Here is a 13,366-nt window from a genome sequence, read left to right on the forward strand (position 1 = left end):
CTGCTGCCACTGGCAGGGAGCCCAGCCGGTCCTTTGCCACATCCAGCTTTTCACTGACCCCCGCCCACCCTGCAGGAGAACAGCCACGGTGCTTCAGTGGCACAAAGGAGGGAGCAGGAGGCAGCTCAGATCCTCAGGCAGACACAGCTCCAGGGCTGTCCCTGGCCACAGCCAGTCCTGCAGCCCAGCTCTGCATCCTCATCCCCAACAAGCTGGGACAGTGGACAGTGGTGAGGAGCAGCCCCTCAGCTGGAGGGCAGCATGGCCAGGAACAGCTCCTGCACCTCAGCGTGTGGCCAGGGCACATCCCTGCACCAGGCCAGGCCCAGCATCCCGGTCACTGTCACGTCAGACAGAGCAATGGCCCCAGCAAAAACCACCAAACTCGTTCCATTTCTGACCCAACCAGCTCCAAATGAGTCTGAGAGGGAACAGCTCTGTATTAACCATGTGCTGACTGTGGTGAGCCCCTGCTAGGTGGGCAGCACCTGCCATGCACCCACCCGGGACTTTGCTCAGCCCACTTGAAACCCATCTGGGCGCTGCTCACACGTGAGAAACCATCCCCAAACACCTGGGGGAGCCAGGATGCCCCTGCCACAGCTGAAACAGTGGGAGAGGGAAGGATTCTCCAGGTTTCTTGTTTTGGTGACTAAACAGCAAAGCCTTTCCTCGGTGTGGGGTCAGCCGACGGACACGTGCAGGTTCAGCTGGGACCTTCTTTGCTGCCACCCACCTCAGCAGCCCAGGCTTGTGGCTCAACCCCTGGCAGAGGATGAGCCATTAACCCCGACACACCAGTCCTGAGATAAACCCTCCTGGGAGATGAAAGGCGCCGCCACACTGCCCAGCCAAGCTGAGGAAGAAAAACAGTCCGGGCAAGTCGCTCCCTGCCAGCCCCTGGCCCACAGCTGGGGACACTTTCTCCAACAAACCAACTTCTTGTGCTCTGAAATGGCTCAAGAAAGACCAAACCATCCTTCCCTCTCCTCAAGGAGGTTCATCTCTTCTCAGGAAGCTCATGGAAGGGAGTCAGACCATGGGGTGATGCTGCTTTGGAAGAGACACCCAAGGAGGTTCCTCTCTTCTCAGGAAGCTCATGGAAGGGAGTCAGACCATGGGGTGATGCTGCTTTGGAAGAGACACCCAAGCTCTACAGGAGCAAGCACCTTCCCCAGCAGCCCCAAAAGCTGAGGGAGAGGCAGGGAACCCCCAAACTGCCAAACCCTCCACCCACTTCTCCCATGGGGACAGCTTCTCCCTTAGCTGCTCTGGCCGCTGGCACAGAGCAGTCCCAAATGTGGCACCATCAGAGACCCCCAGCCCTCCAGGAAACCTCCTGACCACCTCAAGTCCCTGTGAGGGGAAGGGGCTCCCAGTGATGATGGTGAGAGCTTCTCCTCTCATGCCTCAGGGCCCAGGAAGCAGGGACATGGCAGGGAGTCACTGCCCTCTCTGGTGACATTCTTGTCATTCTCCGAGCTCCAGCTCTGTCACAGAAACTGAGTCACAAACATACCTGGATATTTTTTCTCTCTCTCCTTGTTTTAATCAGCTCTATTTTAAGTAGCTTTGCAATACATTTTTTTTTTTTTCTCTCCAAAATGTTGTTTTCCTGGTAATTACTCAGTCACAATGAGATTTGCTGGTCCTCGTTCTGCTGCACACCCAGTCCTGTGTCGGCCCAGCAGAACAGCCTGCCCCAGCTGTGAGGAGGGGGGCAGGACTGTAAGGGGGGAAAAAGGTGTAAAAAATAGAAAACACCAGGCGAGGATGATTCCAGCTGCGATCCTTGGCTACCTGTGCAGTGATCCACAGGCTGGCAGTGGCTCCCACAGCAACTCCCAGCACGCAGGAGGGCTCAGAGAGGCCCAGCCTGCCCCTGGCGAAGGCAGGACAGCTTGGTGGCCTCAGAGCTTACCCTGTAGCTTTCCTCAAATCATGCATAATGGCTCGCAGAGCTGAAATGTCCATTTATTGACAACAGTAATAATTTAAGATTATAAAAACCCCTTTCAGTGTTGAGTATCAGCGGGCGAGGTTATAAAGAGAAATAAAAGGGACTCGAGATGGGACAGGGAAGGATCCCGGGGTCTACTTGAGAGTTCCTGTTTCAGTGACAGCTATTGGTCCTCCCCAGCTGGTGATCCTGGGGCGGGGGGGGGAGGCAGCATCCTTATACTTCCATTTTAGACGTCAATCTCCAAAGCAGAAAAAAAAGATAGTATCCAAGGGGGAGGAGGAGCAAAAGAAATAAAAAGAAAGGGATCTCAAATTCAAACCCATACAAACAACATTTCCATTCGGGATTCAACCACTCGCTCAGCACCTCGGGGTTCCCAGCCGGGGAGCGCAGCAGCCTCGCACTGCAATGGGTAAAGTCCACGCAAAGAGGATGTTTTTATTGACAGACAGAGCTCTTTTCCCCCCTTTTTTTCATCACAGAACTTGAGGCTTCTCATCTCTGAAGGACCCAGAGGCTCCGTGTCTTCAGAAATCAAAAGGAAATTCTGGGGGCACTGCTCCTGCCTCGTCCCCTCCCCTCGCTCTGCTCTGGAAGCCCCTTTGGCTGCTCGCGGTGCCCAGGGAGGGAAGGGGAACAGTGGAAGGGCCCCGGGGACAGAGGGTGCGTTAAGATTCATGAGTTGTTCGATGAGTTTTCATTACTTGGTGAGCTGGAGGAAGAGGAGGAGGAGGAGGATGACGAGAAGTTCATCCCTGTGAGTCCTGGGGGGTTTGTGGCAGTGTTTTGTCCACTTAAACTTTTCCGGCAGACGGGACACGTGTCATGCTTTGGGGAGCAGACAAAAAAAAAAAAAAAAAAACAAAACAAGAAATAGGGGAAACGGGATTAGAAACACAACAGGGGAGCAGCACTCGAGGAATGGGCTGGGATGACACTCCATCCTCTGACCACAGGTGCTCAGGCCTCATCGTGGAGGTAGGAAAATATTTACAGAGGGGAGCAGGAGCAGACAAAGCCCCCAGTGCTGCAGGCCCCAGGCACTCACCTGCTCCAGCCACGGGACGATGCAGCCGTCGTGGAACAGGTGATTGCACGGTAACTGCCGCACGTTCTCCCCGACTGTGTAATCTTCCTTGCACACAGGGCACTCCAACCCGGAATCTGCATGGCACACAGAAAGCCAAGCCCAGCTGAGCAAAGGAGGAGAGAACGAGGTGCAAAGCCCCTGACTCCGGACTTGTCATCCCTCTCCCCTTCCCTAGCATGGCTCTGTTCCTGTCAGGAGGAACGCTTGGAGCTCTGCAGTCCCCACACCATTCCTGTCAGGAGGAAAGCTTGGAGCTCTGCAGTCCCCACACCATTCCTGTCAGGATGAATGCTTGGTTCTCTGCAGTCCTCACACCATCACCCCACTTCCCACTGCCCAGGCTATGCCTCATCCTTCCTTTCCCTTCTGCTTTTCCATCTCTGTCCACACTGAACTTCTCAAAACCTCCCCAGAGCAAATCCGTCCAACCTATATTGTTCTTTTTTTTGTGTGAGTGTAACAGAGCCCCTTCAGCTTTGAAATGTTTTATGCCTCAAAGGTACAAACAGACAAATTTTAAGTCTCAAGAAAGTATTACAGAGAGCTTCCAGTGCACAACTCCATGGAGCAGACACGTACCTACGTGCTCCTGTGTGATCTGTATGGTGGGGAGGGCCTGGATCTTCTCTTTGTCCGCTGGCGGCGGTCCAGTGTTTTCAAACTGATTCAGTAACTGGAAAAACAACCAGCCAGGCAGGCAGAACAGAGAGGTGAGCTCAGCAGCACACAGAATCCACTCGTTTCCTGAGCCAGGGCACCTGGACTTAGATGCACTTACACAAGCACTGTCCGGTGTTCTTTTCTGTTTCCCCTCACAGCAAGTACAACAATTTCACAACACCTGGCAGTGACCACTGCGGATCCTTTCCCATTTCAGTCCCCCAGCCCCTCATTCCCTGCACCCCCAGAGGTGCTGCCCCTCCTGCAGCACTGCACAGGAGGATGGAGCTGCAGGGAACCCCAGTTTTACCTGTGTGATAATCGCATCCAGGCCGTTGGCACCCCAGGCGTAGTCCATTGGATTTGAGTGCAGGACTCCCCTGAGGAGCAAGGACAGCAAGTGAGTTCATCCTGGAGCACCAAGGAGACACTGTCACAGAGAGCAGCACATCCTCCAACTCACCAAGGGCCCAGGCCTAGGTTTGGAATTGTGGTCGGTGCAATAATTCCATTGACCAGCTGCTGGATAATTCTGAAAGGTAAGAAAACCAGGATTGTGTAAGAATTAAAGTTTGCTGGCTGTCACATTGTTGGGGGCAATTAAAAATAACCTACAGCAATTCCAATGGCAGCTTAGAGAGTGATCAGCCACTGATAAAGTTTCAATATTTGATTCATAAGGGGAAAATTCCTGACATGATGGCGAGTGGCTCCCAAGATGCACTTCCACACTGTCTGGTGTTCTCTTCTGTTTCCCCTTACAGAAGTACAACAATTTTGCAACACCTGGCAATGACCATGGAATATTCTCCCACTAGAGGACAAGCTCCTAAGCTCAGTCTATGTCACCACTTAGCTAAAAAACCCCAAACAGATCCCAACAGGCTCAGGTGGGACACAGATGGCAAAAATACCCTACAGCAATTGCAATGGCAGCTTAGGGAATGATCAGCCACTGATAAAGTCTCAATATTTGATTCATAAGGGGACAATTCCTGACATGATGGTGAGTGGCTCCCAAGATGCACTTACACAAACAGTGCCTGTTGTTCTCTTCAAGTACAACAATTTTGCAACACCTGGCAATGACCATGGAATATTCTCCCACTAGAGGACAAGCTCCTAAGCACAATCTATGTCACCACTCAGCTAAAAAACCCCAAACAGATCCCAACAGGCTCAGGTGGGACACAGATGGCAAAAATACCCTACAGAAATTGCAATGGCAGCTTAGGGAGTGATCAGCCACTGATAAAGTCTCAATATTTGAAACTTTTAAGAGCTCTCTTTTAAGAGCTTCTTGTTCATAAGGGGACAATTCCTGACACAATGGCAAGTGGCTCCCAAGATGCACTTACACACTGCCTGGTGTTCTCTTCAAGTACAACAATTTTGCAACACCTGGCAATGACCAGGGAATATTCTCCCACTAGAGGACAAGCTCCTAAGCACAGTCTATGTCACCACTCAGCTAAAACACCCCAAACAAACCCCAAAAGCAGGAGCCGCCAACACGCTTAGGCGGCACACAGACGTCACCCACGGCAGCGCTGGAAATCTTTGTGATGCCGCTCCAACAAACCAGGAGGAAAGGTGAGGAACACCAAGGATCCCCCCTGAGGTTCCAGAATGTTCCTCACCCTTCCAGCGTGGGCACTCCCTCGTGCCTGCCCGAGGCCCGGCGCGTGGCCAGGCGGGCGCGGGGCTGCCGGGCGCCGTAGCGGTGCCGGGACTGGTGCTCGCGCTCCCGCCGGTTCTCCGAGTCCCGGTTGTCCTCTGCCTGCTGCACGTTGGACCCGAAGGGAAACTCAAAGCTGTCGTCAAAGAAGCCGAAAGCAAACTGGCCATAGCCCGGGGGCAAGGTGAACAAGTGCTGATCCACGTTCTGGAGGGAGGGAGGGAATGCAGAGGACAGATTGTAACAACAGGAATGACAGTAAAATTCAGAACAGGACAAAGATGCTGCTGGCCACCTCCACCCCAGCCCCTGCAGTCTGCCACACTTGACCCAACACCTGTTGTGGTGTGCTGTAATGTCCCATTTTGGCCTTCCAGGTCACTTCCCCAGGTGTGCCTATGCCTCTCTCCCTTCCCCCTTGCCCCCATGCTGAGTGAGTCCTGTCAATCAGGCTTAACATTCCAGCAAGGCGTCGTGTGGTTGGTCAAGTTCAAAGGATGCCCCTCAGGCCCAGGGGTCATTGGCCTGTCTGGGTGTCACCTTCCCCTGAGACCCTGCCCCTCTCACCTGGTTGGTGCTCACCTGTCCCCTCCCCCTGTCCCTGAGCTTAAAAAGGTCATCAGACCATGCGGGGGGATTCTGTTGGAGCAGTTGCTCACGTTCAGACCTCTGTAACCATGGAATAAACCTCTGGACATTAAACCCTCCAGCAGAATCCTCTCCTTTTTCTCTTCACCATCGCCTGAAGCTATTCCTCCTGAGGTAAACGGGGTTCCTAACAAGCCTGGACTTGTTCAGTGCCCAGCTGCAATCTCCAGCAAGCCAAGGTATCTCTGGGGTGATACACCGCAGTTGCTGCCTTTGGCCCAGCAGCGAGGGTCAGACTGGCCCAGGCACAATCTAACTGGTAATATTGGGAGCCTTATTCCAATAAACACCCATAAGTTGTTTGATCTCACTCTGACATTGCTCTTCATGGCCACTTCTAACTGGAACATGACATACCTGCAGCAGCAGTTCCAAAGTCTATGAGTAAATACATGTGTGCTAATATTTTCTCTAATATGAGTGATTGGAGTAAATAGTTTGTAGTGAAAGGGGAAGGTCAGTTCCAAATCACAGCCCCTAAAAGTTCTGGGATGCTTGGATCAAAGTGATTCATAAGGGGACAATTCCTGACACAATGGCAATTCCTGATAGGATGCACTTCCACACTGGCTGATGTCCTCTTCTGTTTCCCCTCACAGCAAGTACATTTCTGCAACACCTGGCAATGACCAGGGAATATTCTCCCACTAGAGGACAAACTGCTAAGCAGAGTCCATGTCACATCCAGCTAAAGCACTCCCAAACAGACCCCAAAAGCAGGAGGTGGCACACAGATGTCACAGCCTGGGGTGACACTGGGATCAGCACCCTCAGCAGCAGCTCAGTGAGGAACAGACACTGGAACTGCACACAAAGGCAGAAATAATCACATTTCCCTGGTTTTTCTTCGGTGTGTCACTGCTGCTTCCAAGCTGAGGCTACTGCATAGCAACACACCCAAATCCTGCTGAGCCCCCTCACAACTGGAATCAGCTGAGTGATGGTCCCATGGAACACACACAGCAAAAATATGGGATGTGGAGATTGCAGGAGCAGCATGTGGAGGATATGAATTCCCCCTTTCCAAGTTCTGTCATGAGCTGGGAAATGTTTAAACGATGCACTATTGGAAAAATATTCAATCCAAGAGCAAAGCAGAAGGTGGTGGAGGAGAGAAAGGACTTGCTCACCTCAAAAGGATGTCTGCTCTGATCAGGGGCTGACGTGGAGGAGCTGGTCTCATTGTCAGCATTCCTGTGGAGAATGAAGAGCACTGGTAATCTTCTCACAGCAGCTTCCAAGGCTTTTCTGCCCCCCCCTCCCATCCCAGGGCAGAGGCAGCTCAACAGAGCCTGGTCCTCCCTCAGCTGCTGATTTTCTGATTGCCTCAATCAATTTTCCCTCCCTGAATCTTTCCTTTTCCCACATCCTCACCCACTTCTCCATACTCTATTAGAGCTCACAGGCTTCACAGAAGTGTCTGAACCATGATGTCAAGTGAGGATTTGCCCAACAATCCATCTCAAACACACCAGCTAATCCTCCAGAGCACCAGGAAGACTTAAAGCACAAACGCTGATCTCTGTGACCCCGAGACACAGAAGTCTAATCTTGAATCAAAGAAACTCCTCTACTGCAGAAGCACACAACCAAACAGCTCAGAATGTTGGGAAAACTCTAATTCTTGTCAGACTTCTGCTTTCAGAGCTGCAGGAACATTTCCTGCTCAGAGCCAAGTTCATGGCACTGAAACCACGGAGATTCAGCAAATATGGGACTCTCCCAAGGTCACAGGGAATCACCAAAACAGTCAGGATCAGCCAGCATGGATTTTCTGGCTCCAGGGCTGGTGATCAAACCAACCATCACCTGCTCAGTGCAGAAGCCCCAGGCCATGCACCACAACCATTAGGCAGCAACACCCATTGCCCCCGGCCCCTGCACTGCCAGTCACAGCTGGGGCCTCACAAACAAAAGTGAAACATTTTAAAACATTCCTGCTGCTTCTGCCACCAGTGGCAGCAGAGCAGCACAGAAACATGGACTTCACTGCTCCAGGGCAGAGTCCAAAGTCTCAGCCACAACGTTTTGCTGCTCATTCCCAACACAGTCACTGCTTACACTGAGGTGTTCATGCACTCACCGTTCCCAGATCCCTGTCTGGGGTTATCTCTGCTCTGATCAGGTCAGAGCCACCACACAGGACAGAGAAAACCTCCCCAGCACTTCTTTATGTTTGTTTGGAATTAAACCATTCCTGTCCCACCCCTCAGCAGAGACATTGGATGCTCAGTATTGCCATGGCAGATTGGGCTGTGGGTACAAATTGTGCCAACAAAGCACAGTAATCCAAAAGTGAGGAAAAACTGAGCTAAAGCTGGGGCAGAAGCAATAGAAACCTCTCTGGGGTTATCTCTGCTCTGATCAGGTCAGAGCCACCACACAGGACAGAGAAAACCTCCCTAGCACTTCTTTATATTTGTTTGAAATTAAACCATTCCTGTCCCACCCCTCAGCATTGCTCAGATTGGCCTGTGGATGCAAACTCTGCCAATAAAGCACTGTAATCCAAAAGTGAGGAAAAACTGAGCTAAAGCTGGGGCAGAAGCAATAGAAACCTCTGTCTGGGGTTATCTCTGCCCTGATCAGGTCAGAGCCACCACACAGGACAGAGAAAACCTCCCTAACACTTCTTTGTGTTTGTTTGGAATCAAACCATTCCTGCTCCACCCCTCAGCAGAGACATTGGATGCTCAGCATTGCTCAGATTGGCCTGTGGATGCAAACTGTGCCAACAAAGCACTGGATTCCAAAAGTGAGGAAAGATGAGCTAAAGCTGGGGCAGAAGCACTAAAACAGTGCATTTTACATCAAACATTGCCTCTAAACTGGGAAGGGAGCACTCACCATTTCCAGATCCCTCTCTCTGGGGTTATCTCTGCTCTGATCAGGTCAAAACCACCACACAGGACAGAGAAAACCTCCCTAACACTTCTTTATGTTTGTTTGAAATCAAACCATTCCTGCTCCACCCCTCAGCATTGCTCAGATTGGCCTGTGGATGCAAACTCTGCCAACAAAGCACTGGATTCCAAAAGTGAGGAAAGATGAGCTAAAGCTGGGGCAGAAGCAATAAAACAGTGCATTTTACAGCAAACATTGAACTAGGAAGGGAGCAAAGCAACGTGGGCTCAGTGGAGCAGCACAGTACCTTGGCTCCTCAGGAAGCTCTTCAATGAAACCAGACTCACACCGTGGGCAGATGTAGTCCTGCAGGAGAAGACACACACTGGGTGAGAGGAGGAGGTGGCAGCCCAGAGCTGCAGGCTGTGACAGGGTGGGAGGGTGCACATGCAACAGCCCCAGAGCCAGAGACACCCCAAAGCCCAACATTTCCCTTCCAGAGCTCAGCTTCAGCACGATGAGGGTGATGCTGATGAATCCCCAGTACAGACAGAGCTGATGCAGCTCCAGTGAAGTGAAAGTGAAACAACAAAGCCACAAACTTTGGCCCAGCTGCGTGTTTGAGGAGCAGGACACAACGTGGGAATGGCAGCAGGGGTTTGGGGAGGTGGTGGTGCTCAGGGAGGCTGAATGGTCCCTGTCACTGACACAGCCTGAGGGTCACAGCTCACAGGGACACTCTGAGTTGTTGTGTAGCCAGGACCTCACACTGTCACACCCAGAGCTCACTACAGAGAGCTGTCACCATCCCTGGGCGTGCCAGCACACACAGGCTGAGTGTGCAGCCCCTCCTCACATTTCTGGGCTTTAAGTGAGGAGGAATTTATCCTCTACAACCAGCCCAGGACTCTGGACACCCTGAAATGGAACTGTTTCACTTCACTTCAAGAAGCAGCACAGAGCCAATGCCATCCCTTGCCCCGCACCACCCCAAACCCCTGTGCTGGCACAGCCAGGCTCAGCACAGAAGGCATTTAAGAGCTTCTAAAAATAATGTTTGCCACTTCCTTTTGCTGCTGTGCTGGAACTGGCACAGCCCTGAGCCAGACTGAGGGATTCCCCCAAGGAGCTGAGGCTGATAAAGCCCTTGGGGTCGCTCCTCTGGCCCCCAGAGCCAACCCTGATAAGGCCCAAGGGAATGAGCACAGCCTGGAGCACCCCCTGAACGTGCTGTGTCTGCTCAGGGAGATACAGGAGGAGCCTGGGAGAGGTGGCTGCTCCTTCTCCCACACAGGACTGAGATGGAACAACCATCTCTGCACCACTGACATCAGATCAGGCTCTGCTGGGTGAGCACAGGGAGCTGTAGCCCATGAAATCCCCCTGCCCATTAAAACCCCATTTGTGGCACAAACTGGTGAGGGACACACATGGCACGAGGGTGAGTGGCCATGGCCTGAGCACCCTGCCCAGGGAGCTGCAGTGTGTCTGTGTGTCTCTATGATCAGCACATTCCTCTGCAGCTGGAACAGCACAAATGTCAAAGTTTGTTGTTTCTCGGGCTGTTTGAGTCCCTCCTTTGGCAGCGCTGGTTACTGCGCCTGCAGGTGGGGAGTGAAACCTGAGAGGAAACCTAAATGCCCAAAACCAGCTCCTAAACTCACAGATCTGAGCCCCCAAACCCTGAGCTGGCACAGCCAGATGTGCACACAAGCAGCTGTGAGCACAGCCCAGCACCAGCTGTTTGAACAGAAATAAAAACCAGATTTCCCGTGTCACCTCCTGGCCCCACAGCTCGGTGAGTTCGCCCTCACTCTCCCACACCAGCTGGGAGCTCCAGCATGGCCCACCCTGGCCCAAAGGAGAGGGCAAAAGGACAAAAAACACGTCCCAAAGCAGCCACCCCCGGCAGGGACAGCTCTGCTTGTCCCCACAGGCTTTTCAAGCTCAGTGCCAGCGCCCAGCAATGGCTTTTGGGGCAGGACAAAGAGACCAGCAGCACTCTCCAAACCACACCGAACACCTCAGGAAGCCAAGCAGGGGCACAACTGATCCAGCAGATCCTCGCACTCCTTTTCCACCCACACCAGCGCAAGCTCCACGCTCACACACCGCGTTTTGGTGCGTGATTCAAGCACCTGCCCAGGTGCCTACACAGCGTTTCTACCCACGTATTGCCGTGCACCTCCCTGCGCCCCAGCCGCCCCCACGGCCGGGCTGTTATGGTGTTCATTAAACCTCTCGAAAGAGCACGGAGAAACCCCAAACCCCGAAAAACCCCGAAAAACCCCCACACCCCGCGCTGCTTCACGGGTACCGGCTGGCATCAGGCTGCTCGGGCCGGGGGTGTCACAGCCGGTACCGGGGCTGTTGTCTGACCGCCTCCCGTCCCAGCCCGGTTCCCCGTGAGGCGCCCGGAGCGCTCGAACCGCCTCGGGCCTCCCTCATCGGGCTCACCGGGCCCGAGGGCCGCTCCCGCCGCGCCGCCGCCGCCCCTCGACCCGTTCCCACCGCCGCAGCCCCGTTCCCTCGCTACCGAGCCCCTCTCAACGCCCCCGAGCCGCGGAGCCACGGGCGGAGCCCCTCAGGGCAGCCCCCGCCTCCCCGGCCGCTCAGGCCCCCCTGGGCCCCTCAGGCCTCGCCCCCCACGTGCCCGCCCCCTCGGAGCCGCCAGCCGGCCCTGCCCGCTCTCCCGGCCCTCCCCGGCGGCGCTCCCCGGTGCTCCGCTCACGGGCAGGCGCGGGGCGATCTCGGCCGAGCAGCAATGGCAGAAGAACCGGCCCGGCTGCGGCGACGCCTCCGCCATCTTCCCCTACCCGCCGGCCCCGCCCCCCGCGCGCGCCGCGGCGCCGACGGCGGCCGAGGGGGGACAAGGGACAGCGCGCGGCGGAAACGCGGAGGGGAAAAAAGTGCTGAGGGGGCGTGGCTAAACGAGGACGTGGCTTTTAAATGTTAAATAATAGGCGTGGTTTGCCCATATAAGGAGATGGGCGTGGCTAGGGAAGTGGCGGGATGGATCCCCGATTCCGGGAACCCCTCGGTATTCCCGGAACCCCCCAATGCTTCCTGCTCCCCCCCCACCAAATCCTTCCTGCACCCCCTCCTCGCCCCGGCCTGATCCCTCTCTCAGCCCCACGGAACCCCGAGCTTTAAAATATCAATTTAATTTTTAAAAGAAAAGGGGAAAAAAATGAGCTGGGGAGAGGTTGAGTCTCCCAAAAAGAGGAAAAGGGGAGTGAAAAATAAATCCCGGTGAAAATCACGGGAGCTGCTTCAAGATGCAATAGCCCTAAAGGAACTGGAATCCCTGGGGTCCCAAAGCTCAGGGGCTGTTCTGTGGTACTGCCAAGCCAGGGTTTTGGGGTGATTTTGGGGTATCCACGTGATTTTGGGGGGAGATTTCGGGGTGTCTACGTGATATGGCTTGATTTGGGGGTATTCACTTGATATGGGGGATTTTTTGGGGTGATTTGGGGGTATCCACTTGATATAGGTGATTTTTGGGGTGATTTTGGGAAGATTTTGAGGTATCCATGTGATATCGGTGATTTTGGGGAGATTTTGGGGTATCCCTGTGATGTGGATGATTTTTGGGGTGATTCTGGGGAGATCTTGGGGTATCCTCCGTGATATCGGTGATTTTTGGGGTGATTTTGGGGTATCCACGTTATATGGGTGATTTTTGGCGCGATTTTGAGGTATCCACGTAATATGGGTGATTTTGGGGTGATTTTTGGGGAGATTTTGGGGGTGATTTTGTGGACATTTGGGGTATCCACGTGATATCAGTGATTTTTGGGATGATTTTGGGGTATCCATATTATATGGGTGATTTTTGGCGCGATTTTGAGGTATCCACGTAATATGGGTGATTTTGGGGTGATTTTTGGGGAGATTTTGGGGGTGATTTTGTGGATATTTGGGGTATCCACGTGACATCAGTGATTTTTGGGGTGATTTTGTGGTATCCATATTATGTGGGTGATTTTTGGCGCGATTTCGAGGTATCCACGTAATACGAGTGATTTTGGGGTGATTTTTTTGGGGTGATTTTTTTGGGAGATTTTGGGGTATCCACGCACTGCAGCTATAAGATTTTGGGGAGGGGGAGATAGTGAGGCTGCCGGGCAGGACTGGAATGACAGAACTGTGGGATTTTAAGGATTCTGCACAGCGGGGCTGTGTATTTTTAGGGTTTCTCGCCAGCCCCGCTCCCAGCAGGTGGCATCTTCATCCCAGCCTTTGCCTCTCCAGCTTTGGAGCAGCCGGGGAGGGATTTACGGAGCAGCTCAGGAGCCCTGGAAATCTCAACAGAGCAGCGACAGGGGCTGGACACATTTATTAATTTATTTACAGGGTGATGAGGTTTATTTATTTACAGGCGATGAGGAAACTGCTGCTCGTGTAATTCAGGAGGTGGGACCAGACAGAGCCAGACAGAGCCCTGCGGCTCCGGATGGGGCATTTCCCACCCCTGGGGAAG

General features: G+C 53.4%; 1 protein-coding gene across 1 annotated transcript; it reads right to left on the minus strand.

Annotated features, from left to right (window-relative positions):
• Window positions 1-1,956: 1,956 nt before the first annotated feature.
• On the minus strand, window positions 1,957-11,700 carry RNF126 (ring finger protein 126). The gene is made up of 9 exons (XM_058040733.1): window positions 11,615-11,700; window positions 9,191-9,249; window positions 7,170-7,233; window positions 5,354-5,598; window positions 4,177-4,245; window positions 4,024-4,093; window positions 3,633-3,726; window positions 3,012-3,127; window positions 1,957-2,791 (listed from the first exon to the last, which is right to left on the minus strand). The coding sequence occupies exons 1-9, from the start codon at window positions 11,687-11,689 to the stop codon at window positions 2,639-2,641; spliced, it is 945 nt and encodes a 314-aa protein (XP_057896716.1). The 5' UTR covers window positions 11,690-11,700; the 3' UTR covers window positions 1,957-2,638.
• Window positions 11,701-13,366: the final 1,666 nt, after the last annotated feature.

Source organism: Melospiza georgiana, chromosome 26, assembly GCF_028018845.1.
Source record: "Melospiza georgiana isolate bMelGeo1 chromosome 26, bMelGeo1.pri, whole genome shotgun sequence".
Lineage (NCBI taxonomy): Eukaryota > Metazoa > Chordata > Aves > Passeriformes > Passerellidae > Melospiza > Melospiza georgiana.